Source organism: Geotrypetes seraphini, chromosome 2, assembly GCF_902459505.1.
Source record: "Geotrypetes seraphini chromosome 2, aGeoSer1.1, whole genome shotgun sequence".
Lineage (NCBI taxonomy): Eukaryota > Metazoa > Chordata > Amphibia > Gymnophiona > Dermophiidae > Geotrypetes > Geotrypetes seraphini.
Window position 1 is genome coordinate 522,444,413 of NC_047085.1, and position 26,614 is coordinate 522,471,026.

Consider the following 26,614-nt stretch of genomic DNA (forward strand, 5'->3'; position numbering starts at 1 on the left):
AAGACAAACCGTATTTCACCATAGATTATAATTCAGAGATGAGACAATATTGTTTTCAATGCAATTAACAAAAGGGATTTAAACAACTTTGTTTCATATTTGTCTAAGGTTGATTCAATAGAAGATCCACCAAATATTATAACTGAATAGGAGAGAGAACCTGTAATTGGTAAAAGCTTCCATCTAGTGGACCATATCTCAGACCAATATGGTTGTCGCAATGGACAGTTCAATAACATGTGATCCAACATTACATGACCAACATACATTGGAACTAGAGCGAGAGCATTTAGGTAATTGATCTGGTGTCCAGTCTGCTCTGTGATAAAGAAAACGCACCATTTGCATGGTGCCGATGCTTTAAAGACTTAAATGAGGATAGCCATATGTCATTGGAGCTAAGAGAGGGGAGTGTGGTAGATGTGTCCCTTGACCTTACCTGGTGGTCTAGTGGTAAGTCTGACTTCTGTACGCAAATTAATGGAAACGCTTTTAAAACAGAGAATGGTCAAGTGTCTGGAATCCTATGGATTACATGACCGGAGGCAACAAGGATTCACTAGAGGTAGGTCTTGTCAGACAAATCTGATCAATTTCTTGACTGGGTGACCAGAGAATTGGGTAGAGGATGTGCGTTAAATGTGGTGTATTTAGATTTTAGCAAAGCCTTTGACAGTGTTCCATGCAGATGTCTAATAAATAAACTGAGTGTCCTCGGGATGGGTCCCAAAGTGACGGGCTGGGTCAGGAACTGGTTGAGAGGAAGGTGACAGAAGGCAGTGATCAATGGAGATGGCTCTGAGGAAAGGGATGTTACCAGTGGTGGGCCTCAAGGTTCTGTTCTTGGGTCTATTCTTTTTAACATTTTTATAAACGATCTTGCTGAAGGACTGTCAGGTAAGATTAGCCTCTTTGCAGATGATACCAAAATCTGCAATAGACACCCCAGATGGTGTGAATAACATGAAGAAATACCTGGTGAAGCTTGAAGAATGGTCTGAAATTTGGCAGCTAAAATTTAATGTTATGAAATACAAGGTCATGCATTTAGGCTGCAAAAAACACGAATGAATGGTACTGTTTAGGGGTGAAGAAATTATCGAATCTAATCTTCCATTTGTGAATCGCACAAACTTATACAAGCTCAAGGCGACAGATCTCAGAGGACATGGGGAAGTAGAGGGGACATGGAGAAGCAAGGGGAGGGGCCTAGAAGTATACAGAAGCTGAAAGAGTTAAATGTCAAAGAGGTGGGTCTTTAGGATTTTCCTCATTCCAGGTTTTTACACCCAGATAAGTTAGCATAGAGTGGAAAATTCGCTTGTAGTGGAGGTATTTTGTGGATGGCCGGTTTAGTTGAATTCTTCTTGATGTCAACCAAACAGTGGAGAACAGTTGGCTGCTGAGTTTCCGTACAGAATCTGGTGTAGGATACATGAGGTTTTGACAATTATTCGGGATGATATTGGGAGCCAGAGTAGTTGCCTGATGAAGGTTGTGATTGAATCACATTTCTATAATATGTAGATCAGTCTAACGACTGTGTTCTGGATGAGCTACAGTTTGTGGATAAGAAGGGTGTTGATGCCAAGATAGGCGGAGTTGTAATAGTCCAGTTGAGGTAAGACCATCATCTGAACGATCAGAGTAAAGAGCAGGACTTGGGTGTGATTGTAGGTGATGATCTTAAGGTGGCCAAACAGGTTGAAAAGATGATGGTGAAAGCTAGAAGGATGCTAGGTTGCATAGGGAGAGGTATGGCCAAGGAGGTATTGATGCCCCTTGTGACAATCCTGCAACCCCCGAGGCTTGTCACAGAGAGATTTGGGAGGAATTACAAGCCCAGATGCAGGAGGGCGAACCAAATCAGAGCCCGGGGGAGTAAGTCAGCTGACTATCCTGTGGACTTGGAGGGAGAAAGGGAAGCAGGTCCAGAAAGCTGGGACTGCTCTGATAATGTCCTGAGGTCAAACAGTAAAGATTGGCCTTATGGGTTTGCAGAGTCTGTGAAGCAGAAGGCAGCACAGCAGGGTGCTTGGAGAACAGTTCAAGCCAAGGGAAGACAAGTTTCTCCCCTGCAGCAAAAGGAGAGTGGTTTCTTCCCTCAGCTTAAACGGAGTCTCTCTAATGAGCTAAGGAGAGCAGGAGGGGAAGCAGGCAGAGGAACGGAAGCCAGAACGAGGAGGAGCCTCAGACCAGAGGAAGGAACTCTATGGGAGTCTATGCTGACTGAGGAGCAGTCAGAACCACTGGCAGTGAATGACTGGATCATGGAGGAGGACCAGGTTAGAAACCTTTCTGTAGATCCATGCTTGCCTGAGCCTATGATAATAGAAGCCAGTGATACTCCCTCTGAATTCCAATCTGAAGGAATGGAGATTTCCTAGCCTGGGAAAGTGTGATAAGAAGGTATCTTTCCAACTTACCTGTTCTACCTTATGTTAGGAACTGTGAATTGGTAGGACAGAAGTTAATCCCTGATGGTATGCCTGTGTAAAGCATAATAGTGTAGCTCTGCTCATTCAAGCTCCGAGTGAGGAGACAGCTGGAAGACTCTGGTGTCCTATTACAAACCTCTGTACCTGCTTGCAACTATTCATTAATCTCCTTAAGCAAACTGTGAAGCCTCATTATCTCTGTGTGCCTTAGGAGCTGGGTAAAGTTAGCTTAAGGACTGTGCTGTTTGCTATGCTGGTTACCTGCACTGCTAACCTAAAGAATTACGACCTATAACTTTCTTTAGCAACACTATTTGAAGTGAAAGTATCTTGGACTTTGAGGGCAGAATGCCTGTTTCAAGAACAAGCTCTGATGAAGAGAAATGCTGGGGACTATGTGGCATTTGAGTAAAGCCCAGAGCAGGGAACATTATATTTTGGATTTATGAAGAATCTTTGTTTTGTGCAACCTTTTTTTTTCCACCACTGAAACAGTGTTATTGTGTGTTGCTGAGGCTGGGTGCCTAAATAAAGTTCTCAGTTTTGGATTTAAATCATTCTGTCTACTGGACTGTTTGTACTAAAGCACACTTCAGCTGTTCCAGGGGGTATCCTGCTTGAGAGGTGGCCCTACTTCAAAGGGGCTCACGCCAGGGTGTCAGAATACGTCACTGCCTAGCTACCAAAATCCGCTCAGCCAGAGACTAGGTGGTGACACCCTGTATAAGACTTTGGTGAGACCTCATTTAGAATATTGTGTACAATTCTGGAGGCCACACCTTCAAAAAGATATAAAAAGGATGGAGTTGGTCCAGAGGAAGGCTACTAAAATGGTGTGTGGTCTTCATCATAAGGCGTATAGGATCAGACTTAAAGATCTCATTCTGTATACTTCGGAGGAATGGCAGGAGAGGGGAGATATGATAGAGATGTTTAATCCAATCCAGTCTTTAGCTTTATATATCGGGTCTTTCCCAAAAGGGAGTCAATCCGGTTCACAAAATTAACCCAAAAGGGTAAGAGAAAATAATTAAATACCTACGTTGTGAAAATGCACATGAGGCGAGTCTCTTTCATTTGAAAGGAATCTCTGGAATGAGAGGGCATAGGATAAAGCGGTGATAGACTCAGGGGTAATCTAAGAAAAAACTTTTTTACAGAAGGTGGTAGATGCGTGGAACAGTCTCTTGGAAGAAGTGGTAGAGACAGACGTTGTCTGAATTCAAGAAAGTGTGCAATAGGCACGTGGGATCTCTTAGAAAGAGGAAGATAGAATTGTTACTGCGGATGGGCAGACTGGATGGGCCATTTGGCCTTTATCTGCCATCAGGTTTCTATGTTTCCTCAGTAAGATAGAGACCTCTTTTTTGTGGTAATAGAAGTGAACTCTTTCCAGCATCTTGATCTCACTCCTGTCTGGGTTATCTGGTTTACTGGCAATATTCCCTTTTCACTAAAATATTTATCACACTAAGAATATGAAAATGGATTCTCTCCAGTGTGAATTCTCTGGTGTCCTGTGAGGTTTGTCTTATCATGAAAGCTTTTACCACACTCAGTACATGTAAATGGTTTCATTCCAGTGTGGATACTCTGGTGCCTTGTCAGGCCTCCCTTCTGACTAAAGCGCTTGCCACACTCAGCACATGAAAATGGTTTCTCTCCAGTGTGAATACTCTGGTGTCTTGTCAGGCTTCCCTTCTGACTAAAGCTTTTACCACACTCAGTACATGTAAATCGTTTCTCTCCAGTGTGAATTCTCTGGTGTCCTGTGAGTTTTGTCTTATCATAAAAGCTTTTACCACACTCAGTACATGTAAATGGTTTCTCTCCAGTGTGAATTCTCTGGTGTAATGTGAGTGTTTGCTTATCATAAAAGCTTTTACCACACTCAGTACATGTAAATGGTCTCACTCCAGTGTGGATACTCTGGTGTCTTATCAGGCTTCCCTTCTGACTAAAGCTTTTGCTACACTCAGTGCATGAAAATGACTTCACTCCTGTGTGGCTTGTCAGGTGAATTTTGAGCTGTTGCTTGGTTGTGAAGCTTTTACCACACTCGGTACATGTAAATGGTTTCACTCCAGTGTGAATTGTTTGGTGTCCTGTAAGGTCTGTCTTATTATGAAAGCTTTTATCACACTTGGTACATGTAAATGGTTTCTCTCCAGTGTGAATTCTCTGGTGTGCTGTGAGTGTTTGCTTATCATAAAAGCTTTTACCACACTCAGTACATGTAAATCGTTTCATTCCAGTGTGGATACTCTGGTGTCTTTTCAGGCTTCCCTTCTGACTAAAGCTTTTGCTACACTCAGTGCATGAAAATGACTTCACTCCTGTGTGGCTTGTCAGGTGAATTTTGAGCTGTTGCTTGGTTGTGAAGCTTTTACCACACTCGGTACATGTAAATGGTTTCACTCCAGTGTGAATTGTTTGGTGTACTGTCAGGATTCCCTTCTGACTAAAGCTTTTACCACACTCAGCGCATGAAAATGGCTTCATTCCTGTGTGAATTGTCTGGTGCATTGTCAGTGATTTCTTTTCAGAAAAGCTTTTACCACACTCAGTATATGAAAATGACTTTACTCCTGTATGGACTGTCAGGTGACTTTTGAGATGTGACTTAATTCTGAAGCTTTTACCACACTCAGTACATGTAAATGGCTTCACTCCAGTATGAATTGTTTGGTGTATTGTCAGGCTTCCCTTCTGACTAAAGCTTTTACCACACTCAGCGCATGAAAATGGCTTTACTCCTGTGTGGCTTGTCAGGTGAATTTTGAGCTGTTGCTTGGTTGTGAAGCTTTTACCACACTCAGTACATGTAAATTGTTTCATTCCAGTGTGGACACTCTGGTGTCTTGTCAGGCTTCCCTTATGAGTAAAGCTTTTGCCACACTCAGCGCATGAAAATGATTTCACTCCTGTGTGGATTTTCAGATGAATTTTGAGCTGTGACTTAGTTCTGAAGCATTTACCACACTCAGAGCATGAAAATGGCTTCATTCCTGTATGGATTCTTAGGTGAATTTTGAGATGTTGCTTGGTTGTGAAGCTTTTACCACACTTACTACATGAAAATGGCTTCATTCCTCTGAGGATTTTCTTCTTCATTCTGTGGTTTCCTTTCCAGAAAGTGAATCTACCACGGTCAGCACAAGTAAATAACCTTTCATTTTTCTCAGTTTCCTGATATTCTGGGATATTTGCCATCTTGCAAAATATTTCTTCTGATTTAGTAGAAGTGGCTGATTCCTCACCAGTTTCAGCCTTTTTATGATCTGTGAATGGTTCCCCATCACTGAAGCTTTTATCACATTCAGTACTTAAAACTGATCTTTCTCCTGGATGAAATTTGTTTTTTCTTTTGAAATTCTTATCCTGGTTTATATTTTTTTTACAACCAGGATATGAAGATATTCTCTTGTCTGAATTGTTTTTCTGGTAATTTGTCATGTTTCCTTTATTGAAAAGGTTTTCCCCATATTCGATACTTGTACACATTCTAGTTCCTTTATTATTTTTCTTGTGTTGCATTAGCTCTTTCTTCCTATTGAAACTTTTCCCACAGTCAGAACATGTAAAATGTGTCTCTTTTAAGCAGGTTTTCTGTTCTCCCTTTTGACTGGAGGTTTCCCCACAGTCCGTACATGTAGATGATCTCTCTTCAGTATCAGATCTCTGATGTGGTTTCAGAATTGAACGATCACTGAGGAATATCTCACATATATCACATGAACATCTTTGATCTCTCATCTGGTCCGTCTGGTCTTCCTCTGTCTGTGTGATCTTGAGCAGAGCTGACTCTCCTGGTGAATACTTTTGATTTTGATTTTTTTCCTTCTCTCCCCAGTTCTTTTTCACTCCTTCTGATAACATCTTTACTCCTTCAGGCTTCTCACTGAGCTTCCAGGGATTATTTTTAGGGTCATCTTTTCCTAAATCAAAAAATATATTATTGTAGGAGTAAAACCTTTGAACAAGTTCAGTAACACAAATCCCCTTTGTAAATTTACCACCCACTCACTGCTCAGAAAACAACATTTCCAAGCTGATCAGTACCAGAGATGCAAATAAGAGAGTGTGATCATATTCAAGTCAATATTTAAAAGTGCTTTTTTGGTCTTTCCACATAGGTATAAGAAAATCCATGCTGAGTCCAGCCCAAGCTCCATCAAGAGAGACAGGGAGGAACTGGAGCTGGAGAGGGAAAGGGGTCTGCTTTGGGGGGGAGGGGTGTGCTGGGAGGCAGACAGCTTTGCTTGGGAGGGGAGACAGAAGGGGGGGGCCATGGAAACACTGTCAGGGAGGAATTGTAGGGGTAGAGGGAAAGGGGGCTGCTTCGGGGGGAGGGATGTCCTGGGAGGGGTTTTGCTTATGGGGGGAAGACAGAAGGGGGGCCACGGAGAGACAGTTAGGGAGGAACTGGAGGGGGAGAGGGAAAGGGGGCTGCTTTCTAGCACCCGTTAATGTACATAAGAACATAAAGCAATGCCTCCACTGGGTCAGACCCGAGGTCCATCATGCTCAGCAGTCCGCACACGCGGCGGCCCAACAGGTCCAGGACCTGCGCAGTAGCTCCCTATCTATACCCCTCTATCCCTTTCTTCAGCAGGAAATTGTCCAATCCTTTCTTAAACCCCAGTACCGTACTCTGTCCTATTACGTCCTCTGGAAGTGCATTCCAGGTGTCCACCACACGTTGGGTAAAGAAAAACTTCTTAGCATTTGTTTTGAATCTGTCCCCTTCCAATTTTTCCGAATGCCCTCTTGTTCTTTTATGTTTTGAAAGTTTGAAGAATCTGTCCCTCTCTATGCCCTTCATGATCTTGTAGGTCTCTATCATGTCCCCTCTGAGTCTCCGCTTCTCCAGGGAGAAGAGCTCCAGCTTCTCCAATCTTTCAGTGTATGAAAGGTTTTCCATGCCCTTAATCATTCGTGTCGCTCTCCTCTGGACCCTCTCAAGTATTGCCATATCCTTCTTAAGGTACGGTGACCAATACTGAACACAGTACTCCAGGTGCGGGCGCACCATTGCCCGATACAACGGCAGGATGACTTCTCTCATTCTGGTCGTAATACCCTTCTTAATAATACCCAACATTCTGTTTGCCTTCTTCATGGCTGCTGCACATTGTGCTGTTGACTTCATTGTTGTGTCCACCAGTACACCCAAATCTCTTTCAAGGTTACTTCCCTCTAATACTAATCCCCCCATTTGGTAGCTGAACATCGGGTTCTTTCTCCCTATATGCATGACCTTGCATTTCCCTACATTGAAGTTCATCTGCCATTTATTTGCCCACTCCTCCAGTTTGTTTAGGTCCCTTTGTAGGTCTTCACACTCTTCCGTAGTTCTAACCCTTCTACAGAGTTTAGTGTCATCCGCAAATTTTATAACTTCACACTTCGTTCCCGTTTCCAGGTCATTAATAAATACATTGAACAGCAGCGGTCCGAGTACCGACCCCTGTGGAATGCCGCTCATGACCCTCCTCCAGCCTGAGTAGTGATCCTTCACTCCAACCCTCTGCCTTCTGCCTGCCAACCAGTGTTTGACCCATCTGTGCACGTCCCCTTCCACCCCGTGGTTCCACAGCTTCCTAAGTAGCCGCTCATGGGGTACCTTGTCAAAGGCCTTTTGGAAGTCAAGGTAAATGATGTCTACAGGTTCCCCTTTGTCCAACTGGCTGTTTACCCCCTCAAAGAAGTGCAGTAAGTTTGTTTGGCATGATCCTCCCTTGCAGAAGCCATGTTGGCTCGCTTTCATCAGCCCATTTTTTTTCGATGTGCTCACAGATGCTGTCCTTTATCAGTGCTTCTACCATCTTGACCGGAACCGATGTCAAACTTACCGGCCTATAGTTTCCTGGGTCTCCTCTTGACCCCTTTTTAAAGATAGGTGTAACATTTGCTATCTTCCAGTCCTCCGGGATCTCTCCAGTTTTCAAGGATAGGTTGCAAACTCGCTATCTCATTTCTTAGTTCTTTTAGTACGCTAGGGTGGATTCCGTCCGGGCCTGGTGATTTGTCGCTTTTCAATCTATCTATCTGTTGGAGGACATCCTCATGGCTCACCTCTATTGTTGACAGTTTTTCTTCTTGATCACCATGGAAGATCACGTCGGATTCTGGTACACTGGATGTGTCCTCACTTGTGAAGACTGACGAGAAGAATTTGTTTAACCTGTCGGCTACCTCTTTTTGCTCCTTTATCACTCCCTTTTTGTCTCCATCATCCAACGGTCCTACTTCCTCCCTCGCCGGTTGCTTCCCCTTAACATATCTGAAGAACGATTTGAAGTTTTTTGCCTCCCTGGCCAGCCTCTCTTCGTATTCGCTCTCCTAACCACTTGATGACATTCTCTTTGGCGTTTTCTGTGTTCCTTCCAGTTTTCCCCAGTTTGGTCCTTTTTCCATTTCCGGAATGAAATTTTCTTGTCTCCTATCGCTTTCTTCACCTCATTGTTTATCCATGCGGGGTCTTTTGTTCGGTTTTTTTGCACCCTTTTCTAAATCTGGGGATGTACATATGTTGTGCTTCTTGCACTGTGCCCTTGAATAGAGACCAGGCTTGCTCTACAGTTTCTCTTTTCCTTGAACTATTTCTGAGTTTTTTCCTTACCATTGCTCTCGTAGCATCATAGTTCCCTTTCTTGAAGTTGAACATTGTCACTGTGGTTCTCTTCCCTTTTGCTGTACCTACTCATAATTTGTACTGAATCATGTTGTGATCGCTGTTTCCTAGTGGTCCTACTACTTCCACTTCTTTTGCAGGTCCCCCTATTCCGTTGAAGATTAGGTCAAGAGTGGCATTCCCTCTTGTTGGTTCCTTGACAAGCTGATCCATAAAGCAGTCCCTCACAGCCTCTAAGAATTCTGTTTCCCTTGCACAGTTGGAGTTTCCAATACTCCAGTTTATCCCGGGGTAGTTAAAAATCTCCCATTACTGTCACGTTCCTGTTGTTGCCTTCCCGCCTCAATTCTGCTGCCAGATCTTTGTCGTTTGCTTCCGTTTGTCCAGGTGGACGATAGAATAGACCCAATCTTATGTCAAGGCCATTTTTTCCCGGTAATTTAACTTGTAATGACTCCAATCCTTCCGCCTTTGGTTCTATATCCACTCTGGACGAGGGAATGGTGTCTTTTATGTATAGTGCTATTCCTCCACCCTTCTTGTGGGTCCTGTCTCTTCTATAGAGTTTGTACCCTGGCAGTACTACGTCCCATTGGTTATCCTCGTTCCACCATGTTTCCGTGATTCCAATGATGTCTAGGTCTTCTTTTTTGGCTATGACTTCTAATTCTCCCATTTTGGACTTTAGGCTCCTTGCATTTGCGTACAAGCAATTTAAGTCCTGGTCTTTTCTTTTCTCAGCTGGTTTTACATGTGTTTTGCTCCTCTTGCAATCCCCTATCTGGGCTGCCAGTCCCTGATTTCTGTTCCTTTCTTCCTCTTTTTTTGGTGCATCTTTTTCGTCTGCGACCTGATTTCCCAATCTCTCCTGTTCCTCTAATTTTATCTGTTTACCCTTCTTGTTGGTCAACAGTTTCTGTTGTTCGTCTCTTGCTTGTTCCCAGCATTTTTCCCACTCAGTATCTTCTTTGGATACTCTTGTCCGAACCGTCGACATCAGGTCGACTATCGGCTTTCCCCTTCTTCTCAGTTTAAAGCTAGCTCGATTCCTCTCTTGACGTTGTTTGCTAGCAGCCTCGTTCCTGCCTTACTCAGGTGTAGTCCGTCCCTCTTGAAGAGCTTGTTCTTCCCCCAAAAAGTTGTCCAGTTCCTCACAAAAAGGAATCCTTCTTCTTCACACCATCTCCTCAACCACGTGTTTATTGCTTGTAGCTCGGTCTGCCTCTTCACGTCTGCCCTCGGTACTGGCAGAATCTCTGAGAATGCTACCTTCTGTGTCCTCAGCTTCAGTTTCTTTCCTAGGATCTTGAACTGTTCCGTTAGCGTAGTCCTGCTGTAATTTCTCCTGTTGACATCATTTGTTCCCACGTGGATTATCACTGCCGTCTCTTCTGTTTCTGCACCATCCAGGATCCTCTCAATTCTGTCGGTGATGTCCTTGGTTCTTGCTCCTGGGAGACAGGTCACTAGCCGATCTTCTCTCCCTCCTGCTAAGTGACTGTCCACTTCTCTCAGGATTGAGTCTCCCACGACGACTGCAGATTTCTCCTTGTTCAGCTTCCTCACTGGTCTCAAGTCTGTATCCTCGGTGTGATTCAGTACTTCTCTTCCGGGGCACCCGCCAGTCTTCGCCCTCTCTGCTTGCTCGAATCTTTCATGTGGTCCTTCATCCTCGGCGTCTGTTGGTTCCTGTCTTCCATCTGTTGGCCCCTGTCCTCCATTTCTTGAAGACGAGCTTCCTCGCTCCAGCGCTGCTGATGATCCTGTAGGCCTCCTCGATGAATATTTCGAGCTCCCTTACTTGCTCCTCGATGTGGCTTTCTCTTGCGGGGTCTTCAGTTGTCTTGAAAGGTGCTTCCGAGATGTGGAGCCCCTCCAGCTCTTGAACCTTGCACTGCAGTCGACCAACTTCCTTCTTCAGGCTTTCCGGTTCTTGACACCGACTGCATATGTATGCCTGCCTTCCCGAAGGAAGGTAGTCACACATATGACACTCCGTGCAGTACACTGGGAAGCTCCTCCGGGTTCTTGCTGCTTCCATTTCTCTTTTTCGCAGTCCACTAGATGCTCTCTCCCTTGTCTTATGTCTTTATGTGGGCGGGCGCTGTGCTCTCTCCTGTGCTTGGCTCTTTCCTGTCTACTTCTTCTGTCGCTTTTTGTCTTGGTGGGTCTTTTATCCTCCCTTGGGCCTCTTTCTTGTCCCCGGAGCCTGCTGCTTCTTTATCCTTTCCTGCTTGTGTGTGTCTTGTGTGTTTCCTTCTTATGTGTGCGCTCTCCTTACATGCGTGTTCACTTCTTCCTTACCTGGTGCTCTGGAGTCCTTGGCTGTCTTTGCTTGACCCTTCTCAAGGCCCTTCGCAAAGGCGCTCTCGCTAAGGCGAGCGCCTTTGCCACTCGCCTTCGCTGCGGGCCGTTGGCCCCCCTTCTCTTAAGGGGGAGTCCGGGCGCTGACGCGGCTGGTGACGCGGGTGGGCGGAGCTAACTCTCGCCGCTGCCCGTTCCTCACCGCTGCCCTCTTTCTCTCCCGGCTACCTCTCCTCTTCCTGGTCCAAGTCTGCTTCCTCTGCCCTCTCCTGCTACGCGGCTGCTTCCTTGTAACGGGCTTAAAGACTAGTTATAAATAAAAATCCAACTTAAGAAAACAGAAATCTTCCCCCAAGTTATATCATTCTAGTTTTTCGCTTCTTATTCTCGGATTCCTTTTAAAGATCAGTGAATAACTAGTTTACTTTGGGGTCCTTTTATCAAGCTTTGGTAGGGATTTAAGACGCAATGGGGGTTAGCGCATGATGAAATGTCCGACACGCTAACCCCACTAGTGCGGCTTGATAAAAGGACCCCTTTATCTTTCTCTTGTTCACAAAAACTTAACAATTGCTGAGCTGTTTGGGGGTCCCAAAAAGTAAATTCCTTCTCTTGTATTTTGATTATACACTTACAAGGAAATTTTAGAAAAAAAACTAGTGGCCTGAGCTAAAACCCTAAGTTTTAATGGAAGAAATTCCTTCCTTCGCATTTGGGTAGCTCTAGCCACATCTGGGAATATCAATAGAGTATCACCACAGAATTTTGTTGTTTTGATTTTGAAATATAATTTCAGGAGTAAATTTTTATCTAATTCATCAAAAGAGTAGCCCTAGTTTTAATGACATCTTGGGAATCTTCCAGGAAGTGAGTTAAATCGAACTCAGCAGAAACTAAAAGTTTCCCTGATCTGATTTTACTTTTTTTTTCTGTGGTATATTATAACAATTTTGTATAGAAAAGTTTCTGAATTTGTTAAACCTAATATCTCTTTCAAATATTTTTGTAATAAAATCTCTGGAGATATCGAGTGCGTCATGGGAAAATTAACAAATCGGAGATTTCTTGAGCGTGACAAATTCTCCATAATTTCCAGTTTTGAATGAATTACACAGACATCCTTAACCGCAGAGGTCGATGTCTGTGTTTCAACCAACATTAATCTTTTATCTACCAAGTCTCCAACTTCTTTCCAACTTTGACTGAGAAATCTGAGGAGTGTTTAACAACTGATCTTAATAAGCTTTCCACAAATCCTCCTTTGGTTCCTCTGAGGTACACCGATTATCATCCCTTGAATCCAATAAAGTGAATGCTTTAGGTATTGACAAATGTTGTAATTTGAATAAAGTTATTGACTTTCAGGGTTCCTCAGAAGTTTCGCTAGGGGTTACTATAGGCTCAATCAAATGAGAAATAGAGAAGAAGATTAACCAAAAACAAATAGATCCACAAAAGAGGTTAATCAAAAAGGCAAAAAGTCATCAAAATAAATGACCTGCATACTTAAATCAACATGAAGGAAAAAGATCTCAGAGTTGCCACTCCTGCGGATTATAGTGTTATAGCCCACATATGGAATTGTGGCGTGGTTGTCTTTCATCGATCTAAAAAACCTTCATGATGAATGTGTGACTTAATTCGTCATAAATTTAAATATATCACTTCACTACTCTTTATAATTTAAAGTGACTTTCCTGTATTTTTGTAGTTTTTATTAGATAATTTTTTAATTATTTTTTACTTTATATTCTTTTTATCAAAAAAACTGTGCAAATTTGCATATATGTAAACCGACAACTACCTAACAGTAACTTGAACTGTGCAAATTAGCAAGGCACAGAAAATAGCAGCAAAACTGGTGCAAATAAGCAATTTCTCCCAGGCACAAAATAAAGAAACAATGCATTATACAAAAGCCAGATGTCATTGTTAGAAGGCTCGCATACTTTACTGTAATTAAAAGGAATGGCAATTCATCTGCCCTGTCTTCCTCCACTCAGTACTTTTCCATTCTCCTAGGACAAGCAGGATGAGTCAGCCACATATGGGTGTTGTCCCAACAGCTCCCAATTTGCGGATAAGCTCTCCAATAGCTGAGAGATTTTTTTTTTTTTTTTCTTTGAGCACGTGCAGTGCCCAGGCACCACTGGGCATGCCCGAGCCCCACCCATTTCCCCCTGCTTCCCCCTAATCCCCAGTCTTTAGTTTCCGCCCGTTCCCATCGGTCGGATTTTCTACAGCTCTCCATTACAACTTTTCTACTCATCAACTTGAAGATGCCTGAATCATCTAAAGCAGTGTTTTAGTGTGCCGCGAGATGTTGCCTGGTGTGCCGTACGGTCAGGGCCGCCATCAGGGCAGTACCACCAGTCTAGGGAGAGGGGCGGTCCGCCCCACGTGGACAGGAGAGAGCTGGACGGGGGACCCGCGGAGTTCAATACATCTCGAGCCGCGAGGCTCGTCTTCTGTTCCTGCCTGCCCTGCAGCTAACATATAGCCGATCGCAAGCGTTCCCCGATGTCAGCGCTGACGTCGGAGGGAGGGCTTAAGCAAAGCCTGCCCTCCGACGTCAGCGCTGACGTCGGAGAATACTTCCGTTCGGCTATTTGTGTGCGGCAGGGCAGACAGGAAGCAGAAGACAAGCCTCGCGGCTTGAGCTTCGTTTTGCTGAGAAAGTTGCAAAGATGGGCTGGTAGGCAAACACGGAACACAAAAGGGGGGAGGGAGTGCGTTTTGGACACAAGGCATGAACTTGGGAGAGAGGAAGGGAGGGAAAGAGATGCTGAGGTGGGGGAGGGAATGGGTTTTTGGACACAGAAGGTATGGACTTGGGAGAGAGGAAGGGAGGGAAAGAGATGCTGAGGTGGGGGAGGGAATGCGTTTTTGGACACAGAAGAAATGGACTTGGGAGAGAGGAAGGGAGGGAGAGAGGAAGGGAGGGAAAGAGATGCTGAGGTGGGGGAGGGAATGCGTTTTTGGACACAGAAGAAATGGACTTGGGAGAGAGGAAGGGAGGGAAAGAGATGCTGAGGTGGGGGAGGGAATGCGTTTTTGGACACAGAAGAAATGGACTTGGGAGAGAGGAAGGGAGGGAAAGAGATGCTGAGGTGGGGGAGGGAATGAGTGTTTGGACACAGAAGGCATGGACTTTGGAGAGAGGAAGGGAGGGAAAGAGATGGTTGTGTACACGGGGAATAGAAGAAAGGAGAATTTTTGGTCATAGGGAGGGAGTGAGGTACAGATAGTGGCATACCAGGGTGGGGGGGGCGGTCTGCCCCACCCCGGGTTTACGTCCCAAGGGGGTGCACAGCTGGCCACCCTCCAGTGTTGTCCCTAGGCCGGCAAACTGCGGCTCTTTAGCCACTTGAGTGCCACCGCCGCCAATGGTGTTGTTGGCGGTGGCAGCATTATAAAATACTTTCTTTGTGTTTATTTGATTCCTATTCAAGAGAATTACTTTATATATAGTCAATATAGGCACAGAGTTAAATTTTTTAACATTTTCTAATGGTGGTGTGCCTCGTGATTTTTTTCATGAAACAAGTGTGCCTTTGCCCAAAAAAGGTTGAAAAACACTGATCTAAAGAAACAACTGGGATGCAGGAGGAAGATGAACACACTGGATCCTCATGAATTGTGCGCCCACTGATTGGATCCGGCGCTTGAGGTTTCCGTGTTGCTTGCATTGTGCGCACATGTCACCACGTGCACGCAAGTTAAGGAAGAGGGCACTGAGAGACTTCATGAAGAGAAGTGAGGCCCGAGAATCTTCCTCCAGCAGCCATCCTCATCGGAATGCAGCAGCGGGGGATCCACAAGCTACAGCGGCAAGGAGCCTCCATGATGCCCTGGCTCAGCTAATCCCCCCGCCTGCACTCGGCCCGGCAGAGAAATCTCTCCAGGAGTCCCTGCATGTTGCCGCGTACAGCCAGCCTCTGCAGGGCAGCCGATAGGAGTCTCACCAGACCGACAGATCTCTCCAGGAGTTACTGCATGCTGCCGCGTAAAGCCAGCCTCTGCAGGCAGCAGATCGGGGTTTTCGCCCTCCAGACTGAGAGATCTCCCCCCTGAGTCTTTGCATGTTGCCGCGTATAGCCAGCCTCTGCAAGCAGCAGATCGGGGTTTTTGCCCTCCAGACTGCATGCTGCCGCGCACAGCCAGCCTCTGCAGGGGAGCCGATCGGGGTTCCCCCTCCAGCCCCAAAGGTAAGTCTTATCTGCTTGTTTTTGGGAAAACCTCTGATAATCTTTTGCAACCCCGATGGCTCTGCCCCACCCTCCTCCCAATCTGAATTTAAGGAGAAAGAAACTCCCATGCTTCAGACCTCTCCCCCCCTCCCCCCCTCATATTGGGAACGAGGAGTCTGCCTATCACATTACCTTTTCACATTTAGCTGGGCAGCGTCTCAGCAACCAGCCATGATGGAAACTGCTGGCAACCAATTGCAACACAGGTTTTTCATTCCTACCCGGCAACAGGGGGCAGTCCCGGGGAACTCTTCACAAAGCATGGTGCTGATGTCATCAGTAATGCGGCATGTCAGACCACGCCTCCCCAAAGGTGGGGGTTTGAAACTCCTCAGCCTAAAGAGCTGTTTGAAACTTCAGATACCTAGGCAGACAGTGCTTTTCCAGCTAGCATGAGGGACTCTGCTACTATTTATGATTTCTATAGCACTGAAAGGCATATGCAGCGCTGTATGGTTTAATATACAATAGGCAGTACAGCAGGAGAAGCCCACACAGGAGGCATCATCACTCCTCTTTCTCTGCCTCCAGACACAGTGGGAAACGCCAGCCAGGAGCACTGGCACAGATGAAGGGGTGCATCCAGCCCCCTCTCTGCAGGCTCTCCCCCCTCTCAAGAAGGACAGAGAATGCCGGTGGGGGTACCTGGAGCCACCCAACCAGTCAAGTGGAACAGCACATGAACCTGCGAACCACCAGGGGTGGGACCAGCAGCAACAGTTAATCCTGCTGCTTACCCACTCCTCTCTCAGCCCAAGAAACGGAGGAAGAAGCAACACACCAGCCTCCAGCCACGCCCTGAGTCACCACCCACAAAAATAAATAAATAAATAAATAATTAATTATAAAAAAAAAAAAAGAAAACCCTTCAACGAGGACTCACCCCCCAAGTCCCCCCAGAAACTCACAGCCTTTCTTAAGATCCATGTGGGTGGACCACAAGTACCCAAGACAGAGTACTACAAGGCCTGAACTACCAGTACTTCAGCAGGCAGTGGCGATTTCAGTCAAGAACCTCCTGGACTGCAGAAACGAGATTTGGCTGACTCCCTCCTCAGGGCAACCAACATGAAGGAGACTGGGACTGAAGTACCAGATCTTTCCAGCCCGGGGATTCGACAAGCCGCAGAAGCCATACATGGACATTGCGGTAGCCTTGGCGCTTTAAGAGAAACAGGGCAGCACGACCCCCCCCCCTCCAACGCCCCGTCAGGGAAGGACCTGAAAAACCCGGGATGCCACAGGGAAAAAAGACCTTTGAGGGCGCAATGCTGAGCGTACAAATTGCTGCGCTCCAGTTCCAGATGCGGCTTTATCCAGGAGGCCAGTGAGAGAAAATAAATAAATAAAATAAAACAGGGTCTCCAGCTCACCACCGAGACAGTCCACACTGGCAGCAGTCTGTGCCCCAGCGCTCGCAACAGTAACATAACTGCTACGCAAACAAGCACCGCCCGAGGGGCAGGGGCATCCAAGGGCAGCCCTCTCCCCAAAACAAAAACAGAACCTTGACCACCCTCCGCCCAGCAGGATCAGATTGTCTGCGAAGGCTTGGCCCAGGATCACCATCGACCAGTGGGCCCTCAGCATCATCAAGCAGGGATTCCGAATTCATCTCCACTCCCGCCCCCCCCCCTCCCAGAGTGGGCGGGGCACCCTCCATCTGATGACCCAATTTTCCCGCAGCAAGGAGAGGACCTGCTTCAGCAGAATCAATAGAGGCGGTGCCGAACAGAAGAGATCACCAAGGGGTTTCTACTCCAGGAACCCTGCGTCACCATGGACAAGGACGCTCGATCCTGGATCTCTGCAAGCTCAACAGGTGCATACACAAGGTCCAGATGCACTCTCTGGGTACAGCCTTGGCCCTCTTACAGCCCGAGTATTGGCTAGTATCCCTGGACTTACATGATGCATACACTCACGTGCCCATGCACCCAGCCCACAGGAGGCTTCGTCGCTTCTAAAGCCAAGGCAGATGTTTCCAGTACAAGGTCCTACCCCTTGGACTCTCAACGGCTCCAAGAGTGTTCACAAAGTGCGTGGCAGTGGCACATCCTCGCCTTCAAGGGGTGTGCGTCCTATCTTATCTCGACAACTAGCAGCCCCGACAACCACCATAACCCCCTCCAAGAACTGGGGATCCTCATCAACTACATGAAATCCCACCTGATACCCCCCAGGGGATATCGTTCATCTGGGCGGTCATCGACACCACATAGACCAAGGCCGTCCTACGGGACTACCAGATCAACGCCAATGACATCCCTGGCCCAGTGCATCCCTGCCAGCAGCTCATTGTCAGCACGCTCCCTCCTGTGTCTCGGCTGCGGTCTTTGTTGTCCAGCACACCAGACTACACCTGAGATCCCTGAAAGGGCACCTTAGACGTCACTGGGACCAGTATACCCAACCTCTGACCATCCAGATACCCATTGCCAGCCCATACACAAGACGCTTCACTGGTGAACGGCCCGAGATAACTTAGCGAAAGGGAAACTAGACCACCACCTTACCAGCTGGTGGCCACCATGGATGCCTCCAAACATGGAGGGGGGGACACACCTTTCTCCATCTTCGCACAGGGGACATATGGTCGGCCCAGGCGTCCTCACTCCATATCTACCTACTGGAGCTCAGGGCCATAGGGAATGCTCTCGAAACCTCAAAAAAATGGGAGACAGGCAGGGCAGGTCCTCATCCAAACAGAAAACCAGGTGGCCAAGAACTATATCAACAAGCAGGGAGGGACAGGGTCAGCCTCGCTATGCAAGGAAGCTTGCCGCATGTGGGAGTTCACCAACTCCATCAATGCCCCATCCAGGCAACTTACCTCCCGGGGAAGCAGAATGACCTGGCAGAAAGCCTCAGCCACCAGCTGGATCCCGATGAGTGGTGTCTTAACCCAGGGCCTACGAAGAAGATCTTCAGCACCTGGGGCACACCGAGTATCGACCTGTTTGCAACCGAACTGAACTCAAAATACTCGACCTTCTGCGCAAAGAGATCAACCCATCGCCCGTCTCAGCCCCGACGGTCTGTCTGTGAGTTGGAACCACGGACTCTTATACGCCTACCTGCCAAACCCTAAGTCCTGCAGAAGATCCTTCAGGACAGAGCAAACGGTGATCATGATTTGCCCTGTTTGGGCCCCTGGAACCATGGTTCCCGTTCCGGCAAGGGATAGTGGTTCACCCACTTCTCCCCCCTCCCGATCAGTGCAGTTTCTCACAAACACAATGCGGGAACCTTACCCTCCACCACGACCTGCGTTCCTTAGCCCTAGACCGCATGGATGATGAGAGGATGAACCTACCACAAGACGTGGAGCACACACTTATTGCAGCCAGAAGACCTTCAACCAGAAAACGCTATGGGAATTGAAATGGAGAAGGTTCCACTACCGGTGCACAGACACGCAGCGAGACCCCTACAACTGCCCCATACCGGACAATCCTGCAGTACATACTGAGCTTATCTCAGAGGGACCTAAAACCCACTTCCATCAAGGTCCACCTAAGTGCAATCACGGCATACCACACTGGCCTAGACAACAAACCAGTGTCGAGGCATCCAGTAATCACAAAATTTCACGAAGGGACTGTCCAATCCGCACCCACCGGTCAGACCACCACGGCCCGGATGGGACCTCAACTTGGTGCCGCATCAGCTCACCTCGACCCCTTCAAACCTTTGGGGGAGGCAGATCCCGTATTCCTGGCCGGGAAAACCCTGACCTCCATCGCGTCGGCCAGATGTATCGGCGATATCCAGGTCCTGGTCCATCACCCCCCGACACACTCCTCTATGAAACAGGGTGATACACAGAACCCACCCCCGATTCTTGCCGAAGGTGGCTTCAGCGTGCCTCCCGGCACTCTACATCCCCCCACAGGGAGGCACACAGCCACCTCAGCAACACCTCCTGGACTATGTGCGGGCCCTGACTATGCAACAGACTAGAAAAGCCTCAATTGTTCGTCTTCTACAACCAAAACAGGACCAGGACTTGCCGGCCACCAAACGCAGGCTTTCGCGCTGGATATCCAAGTGCATCCCCTTCACCTATAGAAGAGCGCAGTGTCAACTGCAGGTGGGAGCCCACGCCCACCGGCGCAAAGCCATAGCCACCACAACAGCTCATATGCACCATCACCACCAATAGGGGACATCTGCGATGCAACCACTTGGTCCTCCATGCACACCTTCACCAAGCACTACTGCCTCGACATAGCATTCCACGCTCCAAATGCATTCGGCCGAGCAGGTCTTGGAAGTGGCTCTTCCCTCCCGGGAGGGACAGCAACCACTAGCACAGCCTTGACAAACACTGATCAAGTAGGGTGTTATAGATATTGATTAAGTAGGTCTTCCAGCACTCCTGTCTAGACTGAATGTGGAATAGGCAAGTATGAATTCTCACATGCAAGTACGAATTGTCACTGTTGACCAGTTGGTTTCTCACTGTTCATTGATTATCATTGACCAGTTTCATTGTTCTGTGAGTTAAGTAGGTCTTCCAGCACTCCTGTCTAGACTGAATGTGGAATAGGCAAGTATGAATTCTCACATGCAAGTACGAATTGTCACTGTTGACCAGTTGGTTTCTCTCACTGTTCATTGATTGTCATTGACTGTTCTGTGAGTTAAGTAGGTACTTCCAGCACTCCTAGTCTAGACTAAATGTGGAATAGGCAAGTATGAATTCTCACATGCAAGTACGAATTGACCAGTTGGTTTCTCACTGTTCATTGATTGTCATTGACCAGTTTCGCTGTTCTGTGAGTTAAGTAGGTCTTCCAGCACTCCTGTCTAGACTGAATGTGGAATAGGCAAGTATGAATTCTCACATGCAAGTACGAATTGTCACTGTTGACCAATTGGTTTCTCACTGTTCATTGATTGTCATTGACCAGTTCGCTGTTCTGTGAGTTAAGTAGGTCTTCCAGCACTCCTGTCTAGACTGAATGTGGAATAGGCAAGTATGAATTCTCATATGCAAGTACGAATTGTCACTGTTGACCAGTTGGTTTCTCACTGTTCATTGATTGTCATTGACCAGTTCACTGTTCTGTGAGTATTATTGCTCAGTTAACACAGCACTATTATCTAAAACCTTGTTTCCACAACTTCACCTGCTTCGCCTGATTACCCTGCCCCGGCTCGGCCTCCACAGCCAGGTGAGGGATGCACAAAGCGTTAAGGCGCAGGTCCAGTCGGTACATCCCTCGGCTAGGGAGGTCACCCATATGTGGCTGATTCATCCTGCTTGTCCTAGGAGAAAGGTAGTTACTTACCTGTAACGTAGGTTCTCCGTGGACAGCAGGAAAGTCAGCCACACAACCCACCCGCCTCCCCATACGGCCGACCCGGCCACAGCTAGGAACATCCTGGGGATTAGGGGGAAGCAGGGGGAAAATGGTAGGGCTCGGGCATGCCCAGTGGGGCCCGGGCACTGCACGTGCTCAGAGAAAAAAAAAAAAATCTGTCTGAGCTATTGGAGAGCTTATCCGCAAATTGGGAGCTGTTGGGACAACACCCCATATGTGGCTGACTAACCTGCTGTCCACGGAGAACCTACGTTACAGGTAAGTAACTACACTTTTCCTGTCTCTGGGTAGGACTTTAGTGCTGCACACTAGAGAATGACATGGGGACAAAATTTTCCCCATCCCTGCAGGAACTCCTTTCCCTTCCCCGTCCCCGCAAGTTTTTTCCTGTCCCTGCCCCATTCTTGCAAGCTTTGCCCTCAAAAACTTTAAACTGCACCACTCTAGAAATCAAAATGTAGCAAAACTGAGCCAAATCCAGGACAATCAAGCCATTGTGACATCACTGATGAGGATTGGCTCTTATTGGTGGAATGAAGCATTATTGATGTCACAATACCAGCTCTGGTTATCAGAGGCTGAAACATCTTCAATACTATTTAGATATTCAATTTTCTATACTGCCTCTCCCAAGTAGAGAAATGACACGGGGGACAAATTTTTCTCTGTCCCCGCAGGAACTCATTTTCCCCGTCCAATCTTTGAAAGTTTTGTCGCTGTCCTTGTCCCTGTCCCATTCCAAGTTCCAAGTTTATTATAAAATTTGATTTATCGCCTATTCAAAATTCTAAGCAGATGTACAATTAAAAGTTACAGAGTTGAGGGAAACAAACATAACTAACAAAAACTCATACTACTAAAGATAATTAAAATTCCAATAAATACATACAAGGTCAAACATAAGGAGAGTTAGAGAAGAAATACAATTTAGTTATAAAAGAGACAATTAAGGTAAAAAACACATTGGGAAAGGGAAGAGACAAGTCATTAAAATATTATGGATGAATTAAAAGGCATAGGCAATTCATTTAATCCTTGAATTCATCTTTAAAATAAAACCCTTAAGTTTGCTCTTAAATTTTACCAAAACCCTTCTTCTCTTAAATAAATTGGAAGGGCATTCCAAGCTTGAGGAGGCCGTAACTGAGAAGAAAGATTGACGCCATGTATTAATAACTTTTAAAGAAGGGACGACCATATAAATGTTGGTCAATTGACCTTAGTACTCTAGCTGAAGTATATGGAATTAAAACTTTATAAATGAACGCTAGGGGGTTTAAATGTCAAGCAGGACATTATGCGATGAGCAACTGGAAGCCAATGTGCCTTCTCAAGTAGGGGGGATCACGTGATCAAATTTTTAGCTTTCTCAATAAGTCCTGATTGAAGCATTCTCAATAAATTTGTAAGCGTCTAATTTCTTTTCGAGCTAGTTCTTTAAAACAGGGCATTTTAGAAATGACCAAAGAGTGAACCAGTATATTTAGAGATTTGGGGCATAAAAATTGAGACACTGAACGAATTTGGCGGAGTCTTCGTGGTAGCTTAATTATCATGAAAGAAAATCCCGAGAATCAACTTCAAAAGCAATGGAGAGGAGAGTGTACGACTGTCTTTCCAAGGAAAAAAACATGACATTTGATTTATTAATATTAAGGTGCCAATCTATTTGAATCGAGCCATTGATGAATCTGTTTGAGTTTTCCATTTATTAGCTGCTAATTTCAAGGCATGTAAGAGCTGAATGTCCTCTGCATAAGCAAATACGGAAAAACCAATAGATTGACACAGGGTCATGAGGGGTGCAAGGAAAAATAGTAAATAGAAGAGGAGAGAGAATCGATCCCTGCGGAATTCCATAAGGTGCTGAAAAACTTTCAGAAGCAGCATTATTAAAGAAGACAGTGGAAGAGCGATCATCAAAATAGGATTTAACCCAAAGCAAAACCTGATCTGAAATACCGATAGATTGAAGTCTATCTAATAAAAGAATGTGGTCGATAGTGTCAAAAGCTGATGAAAGGGCGATTGAAATCAGAAGAACAGACCTATGATGGTCTATGATAGAGTATGGAAGTTGTCATGTAAAGATAGTGCGTAGAATTGAATCGGTTCAAGAGTAGGCGGACGGCCACCAGGATGATCTCGGGGCTCAAGGGTCTCTCGTACGAAGAGAGACTGAACAAATTGCAGCTCTACACTCTCGAGGAACGTAGGGAGAGGGGAGACATGATCGAAACATTAAGTACCTCATGGGTCGTGTCGAAGTGGAAGATGATATTTTCCTTCTCAAGGGACCCTCGGCCACAAGAGGGCACCCGCTCAAACTCAGGGGGCGGAAAATTTCATGGCGACACCAGAAAGTATTTCTTCACAGAGAGAGTGGTTGATCATTGGAACAAGCTTCCAGTGCAGGTGATGGAGGCAGACAGCGTGCCAGACTTTAAGAATAAATGGGATACCCATGTGGGATCCCTACGAGGGTCAAGATAAGGAAATTGGGGTCATTAGGGCATAGACAGGGGGTGGGTAAGCAGAGTGGGCAGACTTGATGGGCTGTAGCCCTTTTCTGCCGTCATCTTCTATATGTTTCTATATGTTTCTATTAGAGAATGTTCCGTGGAGTGATATTGTCTAAAACCCGTTTGGTTTGGATGTTTGTTTCTTCTACATATTCTGAAATTTGGTTAAATACAATCTTTTCTGTTAACTTTGCTAAGTAGGGAATATTTGCAATGGGCCTAATAATTTGATTTTTTCTTTGAAGCTAATTTTTGGATCTTTCACAATAGGACGGATAATTGCTTTTTTCCATGCTAAAGGCATGAATGCTTTGCTCCAGACTTTCTTTAATCAAGGTAAGTATTAAAGGACCAAAAAATTGCAAACTATCTCTTAAGAATGAAGGGAGGAATTATTTCAACTTGCGTAGGAGGAGTAACCGCTTGTAGAATGGCATAAAGTGTAGAAACATTTTTAGCTTTAAGAATTGAATTAGAATAGTAATTTCATTTTTGCTTGGTTTATTTTTCTTTTGTACATCTTAGAATGATCTTGAAATTTATCAAAATTTGATTGGCTCTATCTTTTCTCCAACTTCGTTCAAGTGATCTAAGTTGCTTTTTGATTAGACTTAGTTCTGCTGTGAAGCAGGGATTAGACCTCTTTCTTGCCGAAATGAATTTTGTTTGGATCGGAACCAATGGGTCCAATAGATGGTTAGTGGAAGGATGAGTCTTTGAATTAAAAAAGGTTTAAATTGAAATTTGCTACATTGAATCTGACCATAAGTTATTGAAATCTCTATACTTACTAAGTTGGTTTGTAGTGGCCATGTTAGAAAGAGAGGCTGAATAAGTTATTGATACCAAAAAGTGATCTCACCAAGGGACTGGAAGACAAGAGAGAGGTATGGGCCTGCTTGGTGAGTTGGAACACTTTAAAAGTGGACACAAATCTAAGTGATCACCTGCACAAGCCACAAACACTTTAAAATCCTAAGTAGCACCGTTCTAGAGCTGAGATTGTGATGTCATAATGCCTCATTCCACCAATGCCTAAGCTCCGTCCTCATCCGCACAAGCCTCAAACGCTTATAATCCTAAGTATTAACGTTCTAGAGCTCAGATTGTGATGTCATAATGCCTCATTCCACCAATGCCTAAGCTCCGTACCTCATCCGCACAAGCCTCAAACGCTTTATAATCCTAAGTATTAACGTTCTAGAGCGTCAGATTGTGATGTCATAATGCCTCATTCCACCAATGCCTAAGCTCCGTCCTCATCTGCACAAGCCTCAAACACTTTCAAATCCTAAGTAGCACCGTTCTAGAGCTGAGATTGTGATGTCATAATGCCTCATTCCACCAATGCCTAAGCTCCGTCCTCATCCGCACAAAGCCTCAAACGCTTTATAATCCTAAGTATTAACGTTCTAGAGCTCAGATTGTGATGTCATAATGCCTCATTCCACCAATGCCTAAGCTCCGTCCTCATCCGCACAAGCCTCAAACGCTTTATAATCCTAAGTATTAACGTTCTAGAGCTCAGATTGTGATGTCATAATGCCTCATTCCACCAATGCCTAAGGCTCCGTCCTCATCTGCACAAGCCTCAAACACTTTCAAATCCTAAGTAGCAACATTCTAGAGCTCAGATTGTGATGTCATAATGCCTCATTCCACCAATGCCTAAGCTCCGTCCTCATCCGCACAAGCCTCAAAACGCTTTATAAATCCTAAGTATTAACGTTCTAGAGCTCAGATTGTGATGTCATAATGCCTCATTCCACCAATGCCTAAGCTCCGTCCTCATCTGCACAAGCCTCAAACACTTTCAAATCCTAAGTATTAACGTTCTAGAGCTGAGATTGTGATGTCATAATGCCTCATTCCACCAATGCCTAAGCTCTGTCCTCATCTGCACAAGCCTCACAAACGCTTTCAAATCCTAAGTAGCAACATTCTAGAGCTGAGATTGTGATGTCATAATGCCTCATTCCACCAATGCCTAAGCTCCGTCCTCATCTGCACAAGCCTCAAAACGCTTTATAATCCTAAGTATTAACGTTCTAGAGCTGAGATTGTGATGTCATAATGCCTCATTCCACCAATGCCTAAGCTCCGTCCTCATACTGCACAAGCCTCTAACACTTTCAAAATCCTAAGTAGCAACATTCTAGAGCTGAGATTGTGATGTCATAATGCCTCATTCCACCAATGCCTAAGCTCCGTCCTCATCTGCACAAGCCTCAAACTCTTTAAAATCACAAATGTTCGAGGCTTGTGCGGTTCAGGCAGAGCTTACAGGAATGGGACAGGGAGTTGCGGACGAAGTTGTCCCCATGTCATTCTCTATTCACCATCCTCTGAGGTCTTTCTCCAGGCGGTAGAGGAGTCATCATACGGCAGTTCTTCCTGCCGTAGCAATCCTTTGCTGGTTTTCCTCTGCAGTGATATTTAAAGCAGGTATTGAAAACATTACATACCCTCTAGAACGTTAAGATCGGAATCAGCCATGAGGCTATCAAGAAGATGCAAGCAACAGCCATTTCTGTGGCGGCTCCTCTGAAATGGAATGCTTTACCAGGACATCTGAGGCTACGTAAAGACAAGATGTCTTTAAAGAAGCCTTTTACGAAGGTAGCGATGTTTCAGATTTTGATCATCTTATTAGCCCTGCGCTATTTTTAGTAAGTTAGACAACTTTGGAGGAGTGAGTAGATAATATTGTACTGATTCTGTATGTTTAGATCTTAGGCGGTATAGAAATTTTTAAAATCAATACATCGGTTAAAAGGAACCCATAACGAGCCATGCCAAAAATCGAACCAAAAGTTAGGTAAAAAATCCTTGATGCTTTTTCCTTTTGCCGTAATAGTTCTGATCTCTTTTCCTCTAAATTAGGCCCTGTTCTGAACACCAGCCAGCTATTCTCATGGTTGAGACTTGTCTGATCAGGACAATTTCCTCCTAATTTGTGGAAAAATTAAGTTGCATTTCTCCATAGGACAAGCCTTCTTCGACAGGCATGGAATAAAAAGCCTCTAGGCCCATTTTTCTTCTTTTGGAATCGAAAAATCCAAAATGTCAACAGCTTTGCGTTGCTTTGATGGCCCTCCATCTTTGGTCATTAGCCTCACAGGCCTGGGTTGTT

At 45.6% G+C, this 26,614-nt stretch overlaps 3 protein-coding genes across 5 annotated transcripts in view; 1 reads left to right on the forward strand and 2 right to left on the reverse strand.

The window, feature by feature from the left end:
• The window catches only part of LOC117354717 (zinc finger protein 850-like), a 948,741-nt gene that overhangs the window by 356,120 nt on the left and 566,007 nt on the right, over window positions 1-26,614 (forward strand). The window lies entirely within an intron of this gene.
• The window catches only part of LOC117354718 (zinc finger protein 585A-like), a 314,357-nt gene that overhangs the window by 194,984 nt on the left and 92,759 nt on the right, over window positions 1-26,614 (reverse strand). The window lies entirely within an intron of this gene.
• The window catches only part of LOC117354732 (oocyte zinc finger protein XlCOF6-like), a 31,855-nt gene continuing 6,279 nt past the window's right edge, over window positions 1,039-26,614 (reverse strand). The window contains exon 3 of the mRNA XM_033932672.1: window positions 1,039-6,376. Coding sequence (XP_033788563.1) covers window positions 3,909-6,376 — 2,468 coding nt within the window. The 3' untranslated portion in view covers window positions 1,039-3,908. The remainder of the gene's footprint in view (window positions 6,377-26,614) is intronic.